This window comes from Rhodnius prolixus, unplaced genomic scaffold, assembly GCF_049639745.1.
Source record: "Rhodnius prolixus isolate KJV_2025 unplaced genomic scaffold, Rpr scaffold_7, whole genome shotgun sequence".
NCBI classification, from domain to species: Eukaryota; Metazoa; Arthropoda; class Insecta; order Hemiptera; family Reduviidae; genus Rhodnius; species Rhodnius prolixus.
Genome location: NW_027411582.1, coordinates 31,863,868 through 31,888,372, shown reverse-complemented (window position 1 = coordinate 31,888,372; position 24,505 = coordinate 31,863,868). Strand labels below are relative to the sequence as shown.

The 24,505-nt window shown below is 31.1% G+C and overlaps 1 protein-coding gene and 1 long non-coding RNA gene across 10 annotated transcripts in view; one reads left to right on the top strand and one right to left on the bottom strand.

Annotated features, from left to right (window-relative positions):
- Positions 1–24,505, bottom strand: part of LOC141447427 (ral GTPase-activating protein subunit beta) — a 27,391-nt gene continuing 2,886 nt past the window's right edge. For 2 of the 9 annotated variants that reach the window (XM_074114941.1, XM_074114935.1), the window contains exons 4-31: positions 22,703–22,729; positions 21,014–21,178; positions 20,694–20,927; positions 19,452–19,508; positions 16,386–16,640; positions 15,767–15,883; positions 14,332–14,421; positions 13,192–13,347; positions 10,081–10,104; positions 8,907–9,133; positions 8,674–8,819; positions 8,082–8,163; positions 7,847–7,991; positions 7,656–7,760; positions 7,205–7,345; positions 6,846–7,072; positions 6,637–6,747; positions 6,098–6,266; positions 5,928–6,015; positions 5,135–5,266; positions 4,486–4,681; positions 4,234–4,395; positions 3,889–3,973; positions 3,387–3,527; positions 3,209–3,301; positions 2,724–2,847; positions 2,503–2,619; positions 1–336 (exon numbers count right to left, since the gene is read on the bottom strand). In XM_074114941.1, coding sequence (XP_073971042.1) covers positions 231–336; positions 2,503–2,619; positions 2,724–2,847; positions 3,209–3,301; positions 3,387–3,527; positions 3,889–3,973; positions 4,234–4,395; positions 4,486–4,681; positions 5,135–5,266; positions 5,928–6,015; positions 6,098–6,266; positions 6,637–6,747; positions 6,846–7,072; positions 7,205–7,345; positions 7,656–7,760; positions 7,847–7,991; positions 8,082–8,163; positions 8,674–8,819; positions 8,907–9,133; positions 10,081–10,104; positions 13,192–13,347; positions 14,332–14,421; positions 15,767–15,883; positions 16,386–16,640; positions 19,452–19,508; positions 20,694–20,927; positions 21,014–21,178; positions 22,703–22,729 — 3,722 coding nt within the window. In that variant the 3' untranslated portion in view covers positions 1–230. The remainder of the gene's footprint in view (positions 337–2,502; positions 2,620–2,723; positions 2,848–3,208; positions 3,302–3,386; positions 3,528–3,888; positions 3,974–4,233; positions 4,396–4,485; positions 4,682–5,134; positions 5,267–5,927; positions 6,016–6,097; positions 6,267–6,636; positions 6,748–6,845; positions 7,073–7,204; positions 7,346–7,655; positions 7,761–7,846; positions 7,992–8,081; positions 8,164–8,673; positions 8,820–8,906; positions 9,134–10,080; positions 10,105–13,191; positions 13,348–14,331; positions 14,422–15,766; positions 15,884–16,385; positions 16,641–19,451; positions 19,509–20,693; positions 20,928–21,013; positions 21,179–22,702; positions 22,730–24,505) is intronic. The other 7 variants (XM_074114936.1, XM_074114937.1, XM_074114942.1 and 4 more) reach the window with 7 other exon arrangements.
- LOC141447432 (uncharacterized) lies at positions 9,791–11,051 on the top strand. Its single transcript, XR_012454316.1, has 2 exons — positions 9,791–10,652; positions 10,785–11,051. It is a non-coding gene; the product is annotated as an uncharacterized lncRNA (long non-coding RNA).

The window sequence follows — 24,505 nt, the reverse complement described above, 5'->3', positions numbered from 1 at the left end:
TAATACTATTTTTGTGTATCACATTTTTATTTGTTTAATTTTATTCTTTTATGTTTTTAATTATTTATTTATTGGAATGTAAAGTGTTTTTATTGTATATAATTATTTTCATTATATTGTACTTATTTATATACATAATCGGAGACCTATTTACAAATGATACATGAGAATGTAAATTAAAAATAAAAAAGTCATCTAAATAAATACCTATACATATATGAAAATACAGATCATGAAAATAGACTAGTGAGAAGGTCGGCTCTAGTCCCTTTGATTTCAAATTTTGTAGCGATTTCTTGTATCTTCAGTCGTCTTCTTGTTGGCGGTGGTTGATAACTGAAATTTAAAAAATAAATTTACATAATTTTGAGTTTTAATGAGAGATTATATAGCCTTTTCTTAAGATCACATTAACATCTCTATTATGTATTACTTGCGTGTTACTAAATCTATCAATATACGAGTACATCCAATTAAAACGGCGGTCAGGTTGACGTAATTAGTGTACGAAATTATTGTTTAAAGCTTAAATAACGATTATATTTATCTTATTTCAAAACGATGAATTCTATTCCAACAAAACTACACTAAATGACTTGCAGACGGCTATTGACGACCAAAAACTTACCATCCTTATACTCCTAGACTTCTCCAAAGCCTTTGATACCGTTGACCATCATATCCTGCTATCTAAACTACAATCCCTCTCTTTTTCCAATAGCACCTTCCGTTGGTTCCAATCCTTCCTGTCTAATCGTTCCCAATTCGTTGTCACTTCCGATAGTAATCCTTCTTCACTTCTTCCTTTGTCACGCGGTGTACCTCAAGGTTCTTCCCTATCTCCCACCCTCTTCTCAATTTACATCAATGACCTTCCTCTTTCCATCTCTCATTCCCAGTATCACCTCTATTCTGATGATTTTCAGATTTACCTATCCTTTTCCCCGTCGGATTTGTTTGAAGCTGTATTTAAACTTCAAGAATACCTCAATAATATCTCAGCATGGGCCACGAACAATAGGGAGCTTACCCTGAATGTAGAAAAGACCAAAGCTATTGTTATTGGCTCCAACCCACTCCTTAAATCATTGGCTCCTCTTCCTAATCTTTTCCTTTACAATACCCCAATAAAATATTGTTCCTCTGTGAAAAACCTTGGTATCACTTTCGATCAAAACCTATCCTGGAAAAACCATGTTTCCCAAATCTCTCGTCGTTCCATCCATATCCTTAAGCAGTTTAATAGTTCCCGTCACCTTTTTCCAATTAAGACCCGGCAACTCCTAGTTTCCTCTCTCATATTCCCCCATTTCGACTATGGTTGTTTAGTGTATGGCGGTCTTTCTGGTGATATTGAAGCTAAGCTTAAGCGCCTCATGAACTGCTTCATAAGATTTATTTTCAGCATTTCCAGAGACTCTCGCATTTCGCACTGCTACGATGAGTTGAAGTGGCTTTTTCCTGTCTATCGCCGCCAATATTTTTTGGCTTCTTTCCTTTTTCAAGTCATCCAGTCTCAAAGGCCTTCCTATATTTTTCAACTCCTCGAAGTTTAAATCCTCGATCCATTCCCGTAACACTAGATCTCGCTCATCTGATCTCTATATTCCCTCTCACCGTACCTCATCCTTTGACAAGTCCTTCCTAATACGTGCTACCTCTCTCTGGAACTCCTTGCCTTCATCTGTCCGCCATGCTCCTACCCTATCCATCTTTAAATCCCGTCTATTCAGTTATCTCCTTTCTATTCAGCTTCCTCCGAAATTCTAATTGTTTTAATTTATTTCCTTAATTTCTGCTGTTTTATTATTTTATTTTTACTTTCATTTTCACTTATTATATTTTCACTTTTGTAAATACTTATTTATTTATTTATTTTCTGTATAATCACAGGCCAAACTGTTAAGGCCTCTATTTGTTCCTGTATTTATTCTTAGGGGACAATTGTCCCAGAATAATAAATTTCTTTTCTATTTCTATTTCTAAATTTCGTATTGTGCTTTGGATATTTACGGCTATCACTAAAGACAACTCACAACTTAAACATAATGATTTGGACATTTTGAACATTACTATTAAATGACAAAATTATTATAACATCGATTTTTCTCACCTGTACATCGGTCAGAGTGCCGCGCACTCAGCACCTTTTCAGCTTGTTGAAGCTCCTTGGGTGCCGAAGATCGTACTTTACTTGAATTTTAACCAAAATATTTTTACTATACCGTCTTCGATTGATTAATAACGCCAACTTTTTTTTTTTTATGTAATGACATTACTCCGGTACATATTACAAGTACATTGATGGTTCAACTTGTTCCGGTAGGGATTTTCTAATCGTAACCGACAAACAAATTACATCAACGCCGAACTACTGGAAATATACAATTCTCGCCATTGTTGAATCTTCGTAATTCGCCCTTTAACTCCACCAAAATCCGGTATAGCAAAAAAGAACCTTTTCCTTACTCGGTGGTGTGTCTATATCTATCTACAACTTACCTTTCGTTATCCAGCCTTTTTCTACGGCAAATATTTAGAGCAGTTTGCCTTACAAAAGAGCCAACCTTAGTTCTACTCACGACAATGCCATCTACTAAAGGTGTGGCAACGCTCGGCCTATAAATATAATTAAATTATTATTTAAAAAATAGTAATAACAATAAATTAACAAACGAAAGACTATGAATTGCTATTTAAAGCCTAAATTTTTTCAAAAATACCTTGTAGGCGATGGTTGTAGTTTAACTCTGAACAGACCACTTTGCAGAGCGTGCAAGAATATTACTGTGCAATGTTGTACATGCCAGCCTTCTTGCCCACAACCCGTATGCGTTACCATATCCTCTGTAAGAAAAATAAGTATTTATTAATAGTGGTGAATATCTGGTTGCACAAATCCTCCTCCCAGAAGTAATGTCACGAAGAAGTTGGCTGGATAGCGTATTTCCATGCTAAGCAGAAGATTAAAAATTTATTTATTATTATTAGCTTTAAATAGGGCGACAGCCATATTTAATTGCCTGTACATTCACTGATGGGACAAAAATAAAATCACCGAGTGAAATATGTATAAAAATACTTATGCAAACGCAAATACACAAATAAGAAATGATAAAATTTCATTACATATTTAGATTTGATAGAGAATGTATATATTAGATGTAAGGAAGAATTTATTGAAACCAAATAAATGTAAAATACATACCCAATGGAAAAGTTACATGATCTTCTAAACTCTCCAACCAAACTACAAAAACTGGATACGTGGTTATCTGTCGTTTACTTCTCTCATCATTACCTTTAACAAGAAGGTTATAAAAAAAAACTGCAAATGGGTAAAACTAATAATTTAAACGAACTTACAATCATGCGCAGATATTTACCAGCATGATGATGTCTAATGAAAGGTAATGGTTTCAATGTTGGCACAAGAAACGTCATCTGGGACATGGAATCAGCCCAATATAGGGCTTCTTTATGCCCTGAATATCTTCCACCTCCAGATCCTGAATTTTTCTCCAATTCTACCATAAAAGAAATTAATTTGGGGGGGAGAATATCTTTTTTTTATTAATTACTTAAAAAAGTGGGATAAAGAAATGTTTACCAATAGATCGTAAGAAGCCTAGATAATAGTCTATTTAATTATTCATTACTATATAAGAAACGTTTCGAATTATAACGTTCATCTTCAGCCTGAAATTGAAAAAATGAAGTAGCAGAATGAATGTGAACGTATAATTATTCGAAACAAGTCTTTTTTTGATCTTAGAGAGAAAAATTTAATACACCAATCTGAAAATGTAAACTAGGCTTCTTACAAACTTAATAGAATATACATCAGCAGACTATTTTACCAAAAATTGATTTAATGAATAATTTTACCTTGATTTGAACCTGGAACATTGATTGGCCATCCTAAACTTCCAAGTATTTGTAGGAAATTATTAGACACAAATTCCTTTGATTCCTAAGAAAGAATTAAACAAAAATATAAACTTTTTATTTCGAAAATGCAGACACAAATAATTTTTATTAACATTGAAGACTTTCTTTATTAAAACATTTTGGTTCAAATTTCTTATTTTTTAATCTATAAGATTTGCAACAATAAAAATTTCGATGTATAAGAGGAATTATTGTCAAATAATACTTCATGTATAGATTAACTAATTATAGCCAGAGTATTCATATTATAAAATACATTTTTGTTAAACTGTATCCACTTACAACGTTGGCAAGAATGTCCTGATAATGAGATTGTCCGGCTCTTACATAAAATACATGACAAGTGTCACTAGTTCTAGGCTCCATTTTATCCAAGAATTCTATTTCTTTAAAAAAACTATCTTTTTTAGAATCTAAGGCTACAATAGAGCACCTTCCACCTTCCTAAAATGTTCCAATAGTTAATTTAACATCTCTAATAAATAATATTGTAAACAAAATAAAAAAAACAAACAAATGCTTCAATATACTAACTAGTTTGTTAATAAAACCGAAATGCGATAAAAATAGTCTAGCGGTTTGAAATTCAGCACAAAGACCTGGTGGTGTACATTCTACTCTGTCTAAATTCGTTGGTCTTTCTGCTAATTCTTTCTCAATTTCTGTCTGTACACGCAATAATTGACTCATTTCATTTGTATCACCTTCCAATTCTGGTATACTTCTCTCGCTAGAACAAACAAAACTAAATTCTAAATTGAAATCTTTAAAATAATAAATTTCTTTACTGGTAATATAGGTGAAATAATGTAGACATTTTTTTTAGTTCATAGTATTTTACTTAGTTGTAAAATAAGCAAAGTCGAAACATTATATAGCATAATTTTATCCGTCTTAGCAGGTACGTTTATTATATAACTGGCCGGTTTCGGTCTTCATCTATCAACAGAAGCTGAAAAATCAATTTGGTGTGGAGAATTCGAAACTTCAAGTATGTATCCGTCTCACCACTACTCTCACTGGCTAAGTGTGAAACTGACAAATCATCTTCTGATGGTGGATTAAAGACCAAAATCGGTCAGGGATACATACAATGAACATGCGTGTATTAGTGTCCAAAAAGAAAAGTTGAATCAGTGGTTAATAAAAAAATAAAATCTCAAAAAAAAAAATAATTACTAACGCGGCACACTGTGGAATCCTGGATATGTTATCAGGAAAAAATGCATGATGTCCGACATGTTGTTGAGGACCCATGTTGAGATGAATTGGTCGGCCAGGACCAGAATGGCTTCTACCACGATTTGTAGAGGATCTATGTGAACAGTTCAATTTGAAAGATAGTACCAATAACAGTGCTTAATTCAATAATAATACAAAAAAAAAAAAAGGTTGAAAAATCACATGATTTTCTCGTACTACTATTTTCAAGGTTAAATAAAGGTTAAAGATAAGAGAAAAAGTCATAAATCTATGACAAGAAGTAAATGAAAAAGCCTATTTTTTTGAAAAAGTTTACTGAGTAAAATCCAGTTGAGAATTTTCTTTTTCTAAGTCGATTTTTGTAAACCTCTTAACAGTTGACTAGATATGGGACTGTATTTTACAGAAAAATATAACTTTAGAAGTAATCTATTCATTCTCTTTCGTAGAAGTATCCTTAACCAATTTCAAGATTTTTTTTTTTTTTTACATGGTTAAATAAAATCGTATGATGTATTTCGAGTAAATATCAAAATATTTAAAATTTATTCAGTAAATGGCATTGATGATTTGTCGATTTCCATCAAATTTAGAAATTCAGTCCCACATTTGATTCTAACCAATATTATACACTTGGTAAGCCAGTACAATATACAGTAATGGCACATTAGAGGGAAGTCTACTCATCTCACTCTCAAATTGCCCTTAATTCTTTTTTCTTGTACAAAATGTTTCAAATAAAATATAAAACATATTATTTATAGTAAACTTACTTATGTCTTGGAAGCTGTCTGAGTTGGAAATTCCAAGCATGTCTTCCAAATCCTCCTCTCAATATCACATTTACAACTGGCTGAGGTTCTGAGGAACGTAAAACTTTTATTAATAAAAAAGTTTGTTTGTAAAATTTATTAATAAGCAGTCAATAAAATATCACTTTTACCTTGATAATTTCCTAAAGGATCTTCAAGTAATGCTAATAAAATACTGCTATGTAATACAAAATACTTAAATGAGGTCATCGAGTTCGCTGAAGAGTATTTAAGCAAAACTGATTCATCGACCATACTTGAAACTGATTCAGGTCCACAAGGAGATGGAAAATATCCTGCCTAAAATATAATTGTGGCATTAAAATTTTACATTTTTATTTTTGTAACAAATTTTTAATTCAAAATTTTTGTTTTTATAAATTATTATGCTATAAAATAATTGTATTTTTTTAATGATTTAAGGCGCGTCAACATCTAAGGTTATTGGCGCCCGGAGTTCAGTGCACTGCCGGCCTCCGGACAGTGTTCTCCCGTTACAGACAACACTGTCTATCACCGGACAGTGAGCTGTACGAAGCTCCTAGGAAGAGAAAATCTAAGGGACCGCAGCTGGATTCGAACCCGGGACCTCCCCGTGGGAGTCCAGTGCGCTAACCGCATAGCTAATCTCTTCCCTAATAAATGTTATTAATTACGAATTAAAACTTACATGCTCTAACACAATGGTGAGTAATGCTTCAGCTGCATCTCTGACTCTCATAGAAACCGGTTTCAGTTCTTTTTCATCCTTCATTTTTAAAGGTTCATCCTTTCGTTTTCCCTAAAAAAAAAAGAGTCATAAAATTCTCAACGCTACAATTTATTGTAAAAATAAAAATAAGAACATGCTTCAGACAACATGCAACAGAAATAATCTACCTGAGATTTAACACCAGATATACCCAATTCAATCACTTCTAGTACATTGTGTAAACAATGTCTGCTTTGTAATAACTGAGGATGGGCCATAATCCAAACGGAGACTGTGGTGAATGCTGCAACCACGGAAGAATGTAGATCTTTACTATGAGCTTGCGGAGGACGCCAACACTGGTATACTATGTAATCGCAGACCCATTTCATTCCTCGTTCCCATTCAACATGTTCTGAAGAAATATATTTTTTTTTAATTTATGTTGTTCGATTTTATAAAAATAGTAAATAAAAAAGAGGCATTCAAAAATTTAGATTTGAGGAAGGAATAAGCATCAACTATAACAAAACTTACAAGTACTTACCAATATCTTTGATGCCAGAATTCGCAAGGCCACACAATAATTCTAAAGCTGCTAAAGATATTCCTAGATCACCTTTCCATGAAGAAATCAACCGATGGCAAACGAGATACGTAGCTTTAACGAACAAACTATTAGCTGAATCTGGAAAAATTTAATTTTAGTTTATTTAAACTATCCGGTAGATTAGATGTATTAGGTAAACCGTCAAAAACTGCACCAAACAGTGAACTGTTGAATATTCCAAATTTTTTACTAGAGTTATAGCGTCTTTAATCAATAACTGTTTTTACTGTCATTAAATGGCAATAATTTTCCCTTCTTTCTAATTATAAGCTAAATATAATGACTTTATTTTCATAATAAGAAGAAAAGAAAATGAATTCTTACGAGGAAAGAGGAAACTCAACTATTTGTTTAGTTAACAAAATATGATCAGAGAATCAGTACATACCAGATGTTTGTACACTTGTTGGATACACGGGATTTTGGACAATATTCTTTTCATTTAAAATTTTTTCAACACTCGCAGTATCTTGTACCATTACAAGAAGGCCACCTAAAAATTTAAATCCTAATAAATTATTCAAATAATGAAATAACATCTTTGTTAAATTACTTTAGAATTAAGCACAAAGCATATACCTAGTAATAAGTGTGTATTATGAGCATCGGTTTCTACTTGTAAAGCATTTATTAACAGATTCATTACCCTACATTTTAATTGCCCAAACAGTAATGGATTGTGTTTATCACCTACACCACTCAATAAATCTTTGATTATTAGATTCTGCAAAAGAAGATTTAATGTAATGACATTGTAAAAATAAATATGTAAATAGAAAATTTTAATGTTAGTATAAATAATGCAAACACTCACAGGAAAGTGTAATGGAAGAGGTAACATAGACAGGAGAAGATGAATTGATGCCCTCCTTAATTCAGCTACAGAAACATTAGATCTATAAAGAAAAAACAAAGATGAATAAAAAGTAACCAATAAAATATAGTGCTTTGAAATCTAAATCAAAGGTTTGTACTTTAAAAGTATCATTAGATTTTCTTGCAAGTACGGTTAACATTTAAAAGTACACGCATCGACCTTCACCAACTAGCAAGTAGGTAGTTTAACTATCTCCACCGAGTACGGGATAATCCTTACTAAAATAAAACGATCAAAAACCCAACAAATTGCAGTTTAACTTCCCATATTCAGGAAATATATTAAATTCAATCTAGACACACTCTACCTGTCTAAAAAGAACCTAACTTACATTACAATTACTAAACAATATCTACGAATTTATTTTTCATCTTACTCATACTTCAATCAAACAACAATTTGCTTCCATTCAGCACAATTGCTTAACTATTTACAAATCTCTCCATGATATACGTCAGAAATGGAAACAGAAATCCTCTAACACTATTTTCGAAGCTTCCTAAATATTATAATCTAAATCATTACTCGCCTGATTATGAGATCTTTATCTGGAAGCACTCTTTCCAGAGCATCTAAAATATGAGGCACTAAAATTTGTATACCATCCAGATCTAATCTTAATAAATCTGCACAATTCAATAGAATGCTCACTAATGGCTCTTCTACATCACGTTTCTAAATAAATAAAATGAAATTAAATTAGAAAATATACAAGGAAAACAAACTAAAACAAAGTAAATGAATTATTAAAACAATGATTACCTCATTAAGTTTGAGTCCGTGAAATAAAACTAGATAAAATCTTGAATAATATACAGGCAGGATCTGTTCACCGGTCTTCTTTGAGCAAAATATTCTACAAAGTGCTGCCAGGGCGTTTGCTCTGCCGGCTTGATACTTTGTAGCAAGACTGGATATACTTATATCTGCTTCCAGACTGTCGCTGGTGTTTGATCCAAGCGATCCACTACGACGACTGCTACTTTCCCCTGTTCATCATTCAATAATTATATGCATGAATAAATTGTAATATTTTAGAACTGGATTGAACAAAAAACCAAAAAAAAAACCTTCAATTACCTGTAAATGTTAAAATTTGTCAAAAGCAACCCAGCTAATTAAAATAAAATAAACAAAATGACCCTTCAACAAAATAAAAATAAAAAAATTAACAACAAAAAAGAAAACTGTTTTACACATTACTTTGGGCAGAGAAAAATCTTACAGACACAACTCTTGCAAAGAAAGAATCTTTTCAAAATCCTATTTTTATGAAAAAAAAAATAATGAAATAAACACACGCAAAGATCCCATTAATTGAACCCCTATTCTTATAATGTTACTCAAAACGAAATGAAATTGGTAATATAAGTTTGTATTATTAATTTAAATGTATGCTTCTTTTTCATTCGGAGATATTCTGGTATCCATTACGAAGACTAACTAATTGAGAACCGATTTGGTACTTTAAATACTTTTTTATGATGTTAAATTGATATTGTTCTTCAAGGACTCAATCAGAGATAAATGCATCAGGAGCCCACACAGACAATACCTATTACTAGCCACTTCCTTTAAATTTCTCAGTACTAGACTGTGATGCGTTTGAAAGACGGCATAACTTCCAGAATAAATGATTCTCAGGGATAGTAGATAGAATAACTGATATTTTAAAAATTACATCACTCATTTACTCAAAATAGAGTAAAAGATATCAATAAATGTTTTTTTTAACAGTTGCATTACAATTATAAGACCTAATGTTTTTTTTAAATTGGTTAAGCAAGGTCTCAAGAAAGTTGTGAAGAAAATAATCATGCCGCATTCAAAAATTATACTTAACAAAATGTTCAACTCGTAGTAACAAAAATAAAATAGAATGAAAAAAAGGAATATTTTTGAAATTAAAAAAAAAGAAAAGATAATTTTAACTTACATAGGCGTACTGGCCAAGGAGTGGCTAAACCATAATAAAAACAAAAACATTTTGTTTATAACATTATTCACTCGTTAAATACCAAATTACTTCTTAAAAAAGAATAATATGAAATTAATAAATTAGTTGCATGCATTCTTTAAAAGATACAACATTTTTTGCTTATGGATTTGTAAGAGAAATATGTGAGAAAATAATTAATAAAAAACCTGCATCTATTCAATATTTTTATAAAAGTTTTAACGATTGAACTGCAATTTCAATTCATCAAAATATACTCTGATTAACATGTGAATTACTTACATGTTTATCTTTTCTTTTTTTCAATTTTTATGCTTAAAACTTTACTCTTGTTAGATTCAGATCTAATAAGTGTTTCGTCCTCATTCCCTTACGTTCTGACACGGATGCCCATGATTCATTCACTATTAAACACGATACGAAGTGTAGAAGAGGAGGTTTTATTTTGTTGTGGTTACACAGGTATCCATAATAGCGGCTGTTATCTCAATCTGGAGGTTATTATGTGGCTAAAAATATTAAAGTTTGTATCTGAACTGAAATAAATTGAGGTAAGATGTGCTTGGACTTTCTAATATGTTATTTTTGATTTTATTGTTGTGATTATATGCGAGTATTCTAGCCTAAAATGTCTAGTTTATGTTTCTTTACTTATTATTTTTGTCTCTTTCATATTGTTTCAGAAAATCAGCATAAAACTCATAGGTAATCAATCCCAATCAGCGGCAGAGCATGTCACTTGATTAAAACCTAAAATTCCAACTTAGTATCCACATTACAAAATCGTATCACAGCCATGAATCAGGGCTCACATCGAAACGTTTGGGGACTACATAATATCTTCGGACCTGAGCTCATGTATGAACATACACACAAATCAGAATAATGAAGTAAAAAAAAATGTATTTCAGTTCATCAAATAAAATACATACGATTATTCAGAAAAATTATCTTGAAGTTTCTTTCTAAATATCCTTTACTTATGGGCTTAAATTAATATATTTGGGTGGGGCAAAATCGAATAGGAGAAAGAATTTTTGTAGGAGCACCCAGGAGTTAAGAGATACGTTCTACAATTTGGTTGTCTAAACACAAACTAGGTACGTCAAAATGCGCTTCCAATTAAATTTTCAAAAGAATTTATTCTATTTAGAATATAATTACCAAAACATGCAGGGATTTTTCACTAATCTACATAGAACTACTTTAGAGAGAGCATTCTTCATACTTAGAATTACGAACACAGCTATTTATGATTTGATGGTTTACTAAACAGTAGAAACCAATATAAAATTATGTTTTAGTGATCTACCAGCTTAAATTTGGTTAGGATTATGTATTTATTTAGTTGCATAACGGCGAATTTTAGGATCAGTTTACTAGTTTGATACTAAGATGTTGTTGGCTGTAGAAGCATAGCAGTTTTACTTTAAATAAAAAAGTAATTATAATTTTGTGATAGAAAAAAGCATCATGTTTGAAGAATGTTGCGACGAAGAAAGCAAGCTAATTGAAGTTGTGTTTACAAAGTTTTCTTAATATTATTATTAAAATAAACAGATGATGAAGGTAATTTGTGAATTGTGTAATGCAAATAGATTGTCCATAAATCAGCTATTCTCTGATATTTAACCTATTTTAGCCAACCTTGAGCTTGGTTGGCTCCTGACCTATAAAAGTCTGTTCCATTTTTTCTATCAGATAGATATTTAAGATGCCTAAAACACTCTACAGGTACTGTTGCCCCTAAGTACCGAAAATCCTTTAAATTCAGTACATTTGTTTACTCAAAGCGAATTTAAAAGAGGCAAATCACTTATATTGCAGTTACATGATTTATAAAGAGAATACATTGTATCTAAATTTTTTAATGTTTTAGGATCTTAATTTCCCTTTTCTATTAAAACAATAAAACAGGGTCTAGGTAAGCGTTTACCTATTATCGATTTAGAACTTTAGAACTAGTATTCCTAATAATTTTTAGCTGTAATATTAATCCTTATATTCGTGATTCTTCAAGCCCCATCTAGATAAAGAACTTACAGAATAGATTTCCAGGTCTGGGGTAAATTGTCAATATGTTCATCACGAAACAAATTATTACCATTCACCAAAGTGAGAATGTGAGATTAAGTCTTTGAGGAGCCTGGCAGCGACTACATAAATAAAATAAATTTACCTATGAAGAGTTATTAAGAGACCTCTGCAGCGTAAGGCATACAATTTTAAGGATGCTGACTAACGACGCAAAAAAAAAATAATAAAATAACAAAACAAAATATGGACAATAAGATGCTATGATTCCATTTACGGTTAGACAGACAGAAGAAAGACTTGCAGGAAGATTAAAATCCAAGGAAGGGCTCAATTGGATTGGTTTTAGAGACCAAGGCAGTGACGATGAACAAAAATCAGGGCAATATCGAGAATAGAAGATCTCCTGAATAGTTGTTCCACGTTCTACTTGCACTACTTTGTTTAATGAGAGTTTTTTGGTAATATGCAAAAGGAACCTATAAATTCTCCTAGAAAACGAATAGCATTTAGTGCGTAGAAAGCTTAGAAGGAAAAACAAAAGTAGTACAAACAACTTATCTGCACATTTTGCAAAATCCTGATAAAAGTCTTTTCTTATTTATGTTTAAAGGCAAAAGTATTCTTTTATTAATAAAGGCCGAGAAACTGACCAAAATTTGTAAAGAGAATGATGGAACAGCAAATAAAGTTTTAATTAGGTAAATAAGAACGTTCTTAACACCATTAAAGTTATTTCGTCTTTTTTTTTTTTCAAAATACAATTTCATGAAGGCAAACAAAATCTTTAGCATGCAAGAAAGATGCATTTTTTGATACATTTTCTAAATCTTATGACTTTTACAAAATTGTTATTTGAAATTTGTTTTTTAAAAATGAAAACTATTTAAAATATAGAAATTATTAGTAATAAACTAGACGCCAAAAATATAAAAGAATTGATTAAGAAATAAATAAATAAAAAAATACAAACGAACAAAAAATTAGAACACTGTAAATTACAACACATTTCTGTAAACAATTTGGGAAATAAAAAACAATTTGTTCCTCACTTACTTGTTAAATTTGGATTTGCATAAAGACCAGTACCCGTTTGAGCAGCTTCGAACAACCATTCACCAAAAAGATGTAGAAGACTATTACATTTTGGTCTGGCGGGTGCTAGGGGATGGGTGTTGGCTGAAGATATCTCCCAAGATCCGCTTATGGAAGCTATGATAAAGAAAACGGATTACATAATAGTGAAATTCATAATACAACAAATATATAAAAGAAATTTTAAACACAACAAATGCTATGCTTAATAAATCAAATGGACGATCTTCTTTTTAACCAATATTCCAAAAGTGGAATGCGTTCAGTAAAAGAACAGTGTGAATGGGAGCAACCACCAAAAAGTGCGGATTCCAAGGCTACAATATTTTAGAGTTAATAATTTATTTTTTCAATTACGATCCATGAATGTTTCAGGAGAAGAATGAACAATTATAATTACTGGTCTAGAAAAGTATTACAGAATTAATTGTCGTTGCTAGGCTCATTAATATTAATCAAACAAAAAACAAGTTTCATTTCCTAATTTCTTTTGTAGAGTGCTGCCGAGGAATGTAACTAAAGAACTATTCAATTATGCAAAATTTTCGGCTGATGTTTTTTTTACCAGAATGTCAGGTACCAATGTACCTTCAATATCAGAGGTCAAGACAACGATTTCCACTATTACATAGTGAGCAGTTTCTAGGAAGAGAAAATCTAAGAATAAGGGAGGAATTTAGGTCCAAAATCTTCGCAAGGAAAACTAGTTCCTTACCACTGAGCAAGTCCCTTCCCTCCCGAAATGTACTCCTTAACTGCATCATTACTAAGAACATTAATTAGGTTTTTATTCTTAATAGAATCTTTTATATTAAATTTATTGTCAACATTAGCATAATTAGGTTACCGCTAGCATTGAACGAACTACAATTAAATAGTAAAAATCTTCATTTCAACTTTTTCAAAATATAAGGAATATGTGCAATAAATAGTATTGACCATAAGGTCCGTTACTTTCGTCTCCCAGTTGACCTGATATCTTACTCAAAATAAGTCAAGCAAGAAACTTTTTCTCTAGTTTTCTACTAATAGATTTATGAAGCAATCTATTTAGATAATTTACTAGATATACAAAAATTTGTTAAAATTATGATACTTTACTCATTGTAGTAGAAGTTGCAGGCATACTACTCGAACTAGCGGTACTCATTGTCCGGCCGGCCAAGCCAATTAATGCACTTTTAGATGCACCTATAAGTAAAGAATTTTTGTAATTATTACTAAGAAAAGTAGTTTCTTTTGATATGTTTAAATAAAGTATTTAAAAAAAAAAAAACTGGAACAAATAATAATTGCTAATTAAATGTTCTTATAATAAACAATTAAGAAATTCTCCGAAATATTAACCAAAAAAATTATGTTAAACAACAAAACTTTGCTAACGTTGTTATTAATGTGGTGCATTTACGTTTACTACACCTAAGTCACACATAACTCTTACTGACTGGAGAATGAATGAGTAAGCTAACCACTACTGCATACTAATTACGTAGGTCACTAAGAGGAAATACCATTTTTACAGCCTCATCTATACTGGATTAAAATAATTCCTTTTACTGTTCAAATAAACAAAAGTATATTAAATCAATTTTTAAATAAGATTATTGGTCGATCAGTCATTCAATCACAAATTTTGCATTTATTAATAATATATGTTGCATAGAATACACTTCAACTCTTGAACTTCCAAAAAAAAGAAAAAGTATTATTAATAAGCAACCAAGAAAGGTGAAGATACAAAATTTTATTAGCAATTTAACACGAATAACCTAAAAGATATTGTTGCTAATATGACACTTTGGGATATAAAATAGCTAAATTATTTAATGAAATCAACATAGAATTACAAACTTTCAACAAGACTGTGTAATAACAAATCCAATTGTTATTGTACATAATATCAACATTAAAAAAGTAGTATCCCACTTTGGGAGCCTATGTTTGAATAAACAATTATTCAGTTACAATTGAATTTGTATTACTAATGTATTTTAATGATTTGACACCAAAAGAGTGAAATTAAACAAAGCCTATTACGATGAATTTATGAACTTATGAATCGATGAACCTGTCGACCAGGGGAATATCGTAGGACGATCATTGAAACGGAATATATAGGTGGTTTTTACGTAAAATAGATTTCAGCGTGAGTTTATATTTTATGGGACAACTAGAAAGCTAAGGTTTATTGCTATTGACACGAATAACCTAAAAGATATTGTTGCTAATATAACACTTTGGGATATAAAATACGTAGCTAAATTATATAATGAAATCAATATAGAATTACAAACTCTCAACAAGACTGTGTAATAAAAAATCCAATTGTTATTGTTCATACAATTTTTAGACTGATGGTACCTTACGATACCTCCAAGAGAACACAGTTTATGGACGTAAAATAACGCTTTCTAATGGTGCCATACTCTACTCTATATAATTCCAAATAAAAGTGTACATACTTTCCTATCGAACCTTTATTTACATTAATAAGGACCAAAAACTACTTTTTAAAACATATTATTCAATAATTTACCTTTCTGTGAGACCGAGGATACACTGAAACTTTTGGCAGGACGTCGATGTGGTGGCGGTGTTGGTGTTTCTTTTTTTGTTTCTTCCTCAGGTAGAATCAACGGTTCGCTGGGAATACCTAAACACAATCATAGGCAGGTGAATATACTGTTATATATTGAAGAAATATTTTTCAATGGAGATATACCAAGAAGAAGAATAATAATAGTAATTGACATCAACTAAAATATATCGTGAAATATGATTACTTGTTTGAGCTCACATGCTCATATTACTAACCACTCAAACACTAATCATTTTCTAAAAATTCATTTTTTGGAATGTAGGAGACCTTCATACTTGAACTTTTGGTAAAAACTCAGTTTAGAGGATATGATTCTCTCTTATCATAGTGATTAAGATTAGAGAAAGTAAGAAATCAGCAGGATAAACTCGAAACTGAGTAGACACCTTGCTTTACAGATTATATTAATCACAATACTTGCTAGAAACTCTTGAATAAAGAAAGAAAGAATTACTTTTAATAAAGAAAGGGTTTCTTTAATGAAAAACGTGATTGGAATTCACTTATCAAACTAATGAATTAAAAGATGAATTAATTTAAACAAAAAAATACACACCTAGAAATGTGTCGACAAGATTTGAAATGCCCTTAATACCGATTAGAAAATTGATTGGTAAAGATGAAAGGCATGGATGAGAGCTTGGATCTGTATCAGAAACCATGGCATACTGTAGAAACTTTGGTGTTTGCGATATAACTTGTGGCCGACTTAAATCAACTGGTGAACCAATAGTATGTAAAAATCTAAACCAGGCTTGGGCAACTTTTTCATCACTTAAATCTGTAGGCACTGTCCAATGGTCGTTGTCATCTGAAAAATAATAAGATTATATTTCATTTTCAATATTAATTAAGCTTTTAAAAAAATATTACTTTTTAAAATTTATATTAAAAAATAAAGTATAATTTTTATACTAAAAAAAGTTAAATTAAAAACGACACAAAAGTTTAACTCAAGGACAAATTTTACTAGCTAATTAGAAGTTACTAGTAAGAGATAAAAACCAAATTGCTTTCAATAATTACGAGTGAAAACATATTATCAAACTTGTGAACTAATTTTTAACAGCTGGCTGCAATACTTAATTAAATATCCTTTCCAATATTGTTAATTAAAAAAAGGAAAAGTGCATTACCAAAAAATTAACAAAAGATATTCAACAGACTTTATAAAGCCCATCCATATAAGTCTGTTTTCAAACACGTAGTTATATTTTTAAGACTCTTCATTTAAGAGTGTTTTTTTTTTTTTCATGTCTTCTTCAAAGTGTCTTCAGGCGGAGCTTAAAGTCCAATTAAATGATACATTAGTAATTTTTAAGTTAATTATCAGGGTTATTGCTGCAAAAGATATGCAGCTCTGGTTTCAAAAATTTAGTAATCAGAGAATCTCTAAAAGTGAGAAAAGATCGTGGTGATTGTCATAAGAATTTACATTAGACTATACAGAGTCAAAATCCTAGCATAAGTAATCTGTTTGCTGCAGAATTGGAAGTATCTAAACACACCTTCAAATAGTCAGTTCTTTGCTAGTGGGTCAGGTAAAAAGATCATGTAGATTGGTGCTATAAATCTTACACCTAATCAAGTCAGGAGTATGGATAAATGCCAAATTTTCTCAGCAAGTAAAGAAAGACTGTTTTTTTAAGTACAGAAATGCACTTAGTTTCATGCTGTTTTAATGAACAGATTCCGTTCCAAAAATCTGAAAAGTATACAAAATACACCATCTACAGCAGCTTATCCACAACTTCATTTAGTCCACAATGTCTTTCAGTCACTAATTTTCTGGAGATTTTGAGAAGGGCTGAGGATGCAAACTCTGGTGAACAGGGTGCTGCGTGTTTCAGCAATTTCATTTTTAAAAATCCCTCTATGTTACGATACCTAAATCTTTACAATGGATAGGCTATAGATATCTCCAGTGGAGGGCTTAGAAGAGATCTAAGCTACGGATCTACTCGGATATGGCGAACAAAGATCAGTCTGTGCATATAATCGGTAACAACATAATAAGGTCTAACTAGGCACCGCAAGAGACACAACACAACAGATCTTGAAAAATAACATCATTGAAAACCTTTCCAAATTTGTTTCTTTGATCTCCGATACTACATTCTTGTTTCATTTAGATGTTTAAAGAAAAACCCTTAATTTATTTATTCGTATAGTTATTTACCTAACTTGTACTAATTAATTTAGTTTTCTCAAATAATGAAGTATTTCCAAGTACGCGTACTACAAGTACAGAAAAGCTGTTAGCTTAATTTCCTTTTCTCTGATTATTTATTTATGTTTAAAGCAGTCCTAATTTGTATTTACACCTCATTATACAGGGTGTCCCAAGCTATATGGATAACGACTTTTTCTCGGAAACTAAGATAGCTAGAAAAAAACTAAAAAATACGTGTTCGCTTAGTTTTTTTTGTTAGGAATCCAAATTTACTTTGTAAATTTTTTTCGGTGCTTCCAGAAGCGAGATACAGGCACAAACTTCATTTTTTCAAGTGGGGAGGTGCGGTTTTTATTTCAGAAAAAGATTCCTCTATTTTTTTTAAAGAAAAATTTACTTGATCGGTTTTTTTCTATGAGCGATATTTTAGAAGTTATGAATGAAAACATGATTCTTATAAGAAATTTCAAAATGATAATATTTAACGGTGTTTTCATTGAATAAGAAGAAAAGTACTATTTTATTATAAATTTTACTCCTCATTAATATTACAGATCATGCTCGAATTGGCCTCCACCATTAGAGATGCATAGACATGCACTTTCCTGCCAATCGCCCCTTACTGCCAAAGAAATAGATTCGGCTTTAACCGACTTTCACGTATCTATTATTCTTTGCTTTAGTTCATCTACAGATGCCAACCCGGCTTGATTCTGATAGACCTAGATTTAGAAATGCTTTTAGGTAAGCAGAAATAAGGAAAGAAAGAAAAAAGTTATGAATAATCACCTTGTTTTTCAGGTATCCCCAAAGGAAATAGTCCATAGGTGTCAAGTCCGGTGAACGAGGTGGCCACTGAATAGCCCCCGTGTCGATATAACACGCCCATCAAATTGTCTACCGAGATATCTCTTTACATGCCTGATAGTGTTATATCGACACGGGGGGGCCGATTAATATTATCATTTTGAAATTTCTTATAAGAATCATGTTTTCATTCATAACTTGTAAAATATCACTAAAACGTTCGAGTAAATTTTTCTTAAAAAAAAATAGAGGAATCTATTTCTGAAATAAAAACCACACCTCCCCATTTGAAAAAATGAAGTTGGTGCCGGTATCTCGCTTCTGGAAGCACCGAAAAAAATTTACAAATTAAATTTGGATTCCTAACAAAAAACTAAGGGAACACGTATTTTTTAGTTTTTTTTCTAGCTATCATAGTTTCCGAGAAAAATTTGTTATCCATATAGCTTGGGACACCCTGTATATTAATAGTTTTCATTTTAAGGATCAAAAACAGAACACCAGTTTTAACATGCAATATTTACAAACAAAGCTATTTACAAAAAAAAAAAAATGTTTACGTCTTAATAAATTAAGAATATAAATTAAAAATAAAATAATCAAAATGAATAATCAAACAAAATAAAGTATGATAGAACTTACTGTTGAATGAGTGCTTTGGTGCGATGTCTTCAAAAACTGAGAGAATGAAGGTATTAACTAATAAATATGAAATGAAAATTTGTTAACTATAAACAAAAAAAAATATATATATATTTGTCACAATGCAAAAAGGAATAAGAGAAAAAAAACATAGCAGACGAAGTAATTTTAAAAAAGTTAATGTAATGTGTTTTAAAATGTAGCTAACTTTTTGATGAAATACAAGATGATAAATTACTAAGATTTGATGACACTATTTACATTAAATGATGAAGCTATTAAAAAAAAATGCATAAAACATTTACTTTTCCCAATAACCTTTAGTGCAAAAAAGAAAATTTAACAGTGAATTTTACCAAATCCCGACACCTGTGCGATTAAGAAAGGAAGCTGTTTCTTCTGGATATTCCCAGGTTTTGGGTAAAAAAAATTTTTTTTTAAATCAATCGGAAGTATTAACAGCAACATTGAATGTTAGTAGAAAATTTAAAAATTCAAATTGTAATTATTGTAGTAGGAGAAATATATAAAGCGTTCACAACAGATTTTTAAATACATACACTAAATCTAACAACACAGGCAGGAGGTAGTTACACTTTCCGTCACCAAATTTTCCTTTTCATTACCGTAACCGCGGGGGGGGGGGATAATAACAGAAAGCAGGAGCTAGTTTTTAGAGTTTAGTTTCTCATTTAGGATAACTGTAAACTAAGTACGGAGCCACATGAAGACTAGAACATGGACACTTTAAGCAATACCTAACTTAAGCACCAGCTTGCGGTACACAATTTCATCGAACTAGCGTCTGCTTTGATCAAGACAAATGGCGTCTTTCCAAGGCGGAGCTCTGCTATCTGACCGTGGCTATCAATCCGAATCAGTTTTTAATTGAATGCGGACCGAAACATCAGAAATTTCTCCGATGAATAAAAAATAATGTAGCAATTTAAAACTAAGGAATTCGTTGAAATTCTAATTTTATTGTGAGACAATCAACCTAAATAAAGCAAACGTGTAATTTAATAGAAACTTGAAATTCTGAATCATACTTCAGTTATTTGAACAATATATCTACCCAGAAAAATAAGTGGTACGCAAAAATTATAATGAAAAAGTCATGATAATCTATCAAAAAGAAAGAACCAATTAAATAGAAGAAAATGTAAAAAAAGCAAACTCTAAAGTAGAAAATTGAGAAGATCTTAAGAAAGCATCCAAACTACATAATTATAATCAACTTACAAAATTGGTGTTTAGGAAATGATGGTGGATACACAAAAGCTATTAGTCGATGTGTTAGAGCTAGACAAACTCTGGCCCAAGTAGTTATTAAGGCTGTCCGATGCCGCCAGGTGATAGCCATTTCTCTCAGAGTTCTCCATAATGGTGGCCCAGGAAATGATTTAGCGCATGCTACCAACCATACTTCAAATAAGACGGATAGTACTCGTTCGCATAACTGATCGCCTACATCATCTGAAATATTTAAATCTTAATTTACAAAGCCTATCCATTAAATGAATCAGAATTGAACAAAATAAAAAAAAAAAACATCAATAAACCTTTTATCGTAGGCGTTGCAAGTAGTTCTTCATTAATTGCTAATAAAAATACAAGTAATGACTGCCAAGTTTCATGAGACATTATCGTAGAACATTGTGCCGCCTGTTGTAAAGTTCTAAGTACCCTATGACAAAGTACAGCTTGCCGCTTTATTGTGTCTGCACCTAAACAGGAATGTTTCTCATTAATTAGTTGATAAGCTTAGCTTAAAAGCAAAAAATAAGGTAAAATTAAAGTTGGAATACATTTTATGAAGAATTGTATTGATAATATGTTTTAGCGAGAAAAAATAAATAACTTCTTAAATCATAATAAATAATATGAGAAAAGACGAAGTGTAGATAGTGTTACAATCTGAATAAGATGATCTCATTTCTGAACAATGTACTTCTTTAATTTAAACCACTCTTTTCTGAAGATGCTACTGGGATGGAGCTTAAATTCGAGCCGTTTATTCCAACTGTAATTCATTAATTTATTACGTCAGAAGAGGACTCAGAATTAAAAAGTTTTTCCCTCTCATGAAGTCGACGGTAGAAGATGCTTCAATTAAAAACATATACTTATTTTATAAATAGCAGAATATTCATCGAGAAAATTCTGAAGGTCGCTCTCATTTTTAAAAAAACGGAAGGAGCAACATGAGGGTATTAGGTAACTAGCCATGTCAGCTCAGTGAGGACGGGCATTACAATGTGGAGAAAGAACCCTTATTGTCGTTTCAGCCATTTCTTTTGAAATGCTACTTAAAAGCGGCAGAGTTTTTCGCAAATTACAGTGCACAGTTAATGATCAGATTCCACTGAGATACACAATATGATCTTCTGAGGATGAAGTCTTGGGCCGTGGTGTTGGCTTCCAGTTTGAGCTAAACCATTTATTTTAAATATGCTGACATCTCTTTGAATTTTTTGTAACAGTACGACGAACAAGTTTTCTGTCAATAGCGGGGAAACAATGATCCACATCTTGTTGTTCCCAGTATCCAAGATCCAAATTTCTGGATACTTCTCATACGTTGCAAATGTGTACATATAAGTGCTTTGATCACTCTCCACGATCAAGGCCAATTCGCAAGCAGTTTGATGATTAACCATATGGATCAAATCATTCTATAGGCTACCAAGAACGTAGAGACTCGCTAATATAAAAAATTCTCTTTCTTGGTTTAAGCACTTATCGAGCTGACCTCGAAGCAAGAACATTGATCCATACTAGAGCGTAAACTAGTTAAAATTGGATACTCCCTAAAATCTATTATATTAATCATTACATAAATAAACATTTCCAACTTATATTTAAGAAACATTATCCCTAAAAATAATAATCAATATATTTCCGTTGATAATTAAATAAATACACATTCCGAACATAAATAATACTAAGGAATCTGGGAATACACAGTTTAAATTTCTTTTGCTGCAAAATAAAAGTAAAAGGAATAAATTATACATGAATAATAAAACAAAGGCACCATCACCTAGAATGAAATAAGAACCAAGCTAAAAGAAAAGGTAAAATCTACAATAACAAGGCAACAATGCATTTTTACATACAAATTTAAATAAGAACAGAGACTTAAAAAAAGCAATGAATAAACCTTCACCAATTTAAGATCTACGTAGACAGCAATTCATATACTTTTTTTTCTTTTATTTAATTAAAAAAAAAACTTCAAAAATACAAACCGAGATCCGAATACAGGAATGCCCAGACTGTAAACATAAAAACAGATAATATAAAATGTGTGGCTTCCATTTTTCATTTTTTCGATATTGAAAGCTTGTAATCTAAACAGAATACATTTTTATATTAAATCTTGCCAATCAATGCAATTGATAAATTGATGTAGAAGCTAAATTATAAAAATTCAATTTGAACTATATAGTAATAATAAATTATTCGAAATAGTGATGAAACGTGTTAAAGATTATTGGTAACTACCTTATTTAGAGGAATTCAACAACAGCGCATTAAATCAATCTTGGTTTACCTGGAAGTAAGTTAATAAAACCAACTGGTATGTGGCCAGAAATACTAGTTCATTCTTGCAGATCAGAATATAATGGAAGTGGAGTTGAATATGGGGAATTTTGAGGGCAAACTTGAATCGGTAACTGAATTTGGGGGTGGCCGTATTTAATAAATAAAATTTCGGAAAATTTACTATCTGTATAGCTTGAAAAATAGAAACTGAAAAAAATATGGCACATTTGTTTCAACTTGTAGCAAGCATTAACTTTAAGGTAGAAACAAAATTTCTAACAAATTCATGGAAACTAAATTAAAAAAGTTGAACAAAATCAGGAGGCTGAATTGTCGGAAAGAATCCAACACCATTTATAGAAAACAAATTAAATAAAATAAATATATTTAATTGGTACGAAAATTTTATAAAACTATTTTGAATTTTTGTATCGAAGAAGTCTTTTTAAAAATTCAATGACTCTCAACACAGACATAAGTAGCCACGACTCAATGACAGAATTGCCGCTAGCAAATGAATGAAGACAAATTGTTACATCTCCTTAACAAAGTGTATTCGATTAATGACAGTTCAATCAGAAGATTAGGCATTTGGAAAAATAAAATATAATTAAGAATACAACAACCAAAAGAAATGATCACACTAATAAGTGGGTGTTATTAAATCATTGAACCAAAACCGGTGATTTGTCTGTGCTTAAAACTGATAAACAAAAATGTGAACGAAGAAAAAGTATTATTAAAAACAGAAGAAAGATGTGCGATGAAAAGTAAAACGATATAAAAAGAAGAAGTAGAAACAAAAACAAATAATTTAAATTGTTCCTCCTTACCTAAAATTATTTTTGAAATAACCACTAACTTAAAGAGAATCACAAATCAATGTTGTGTTGATTTACTTTTCTCTTATTTAAAGAAGTGAGGACCTTTTTTCTTTTTTTCTAATGAGATCTACATATTTCCTAAATGCCCAAAAGCCAAACTCTTTATCCTTAAACGTAGAATTTAGGAACAGGCCTGAGAATTACTGTTAATTCTCTTGTCAGACGAATATACAGAAGACGTGGAATAAGTTTAATGATGTTTATTCTCGGCCATCTATGAGTGCCTATTAAATGAGAGCATGTCTAAATCTAGCTCACCTACATCTCTAAATCTGATGTCTGCCCCCTTGTGTCATGACGCTAGAATGGACGTTCACCACCTCTATTCATGCAACGCTCATACAACTAGAGGAATAACTGCGCACTACGACCAACTAAATTTGAAACCATCCTTTACTCGGATATGCATGGCGCCGAAAAGCTAATTTGCCATGGACAGTCAGTGAATATTACATATTAATACAACAGAAATCGGCCCTTTTGTGTAATATGTGGTTAATATGTATAAAACCGAATTTATTTATTGAGAAGACAATCAACAGGTCAGTCTCTGAACAGAGCGAGCAATATAAAAGCTAAATTTAAGCAAAGACCTATTTTTAAAAATATTCCAAATAATTA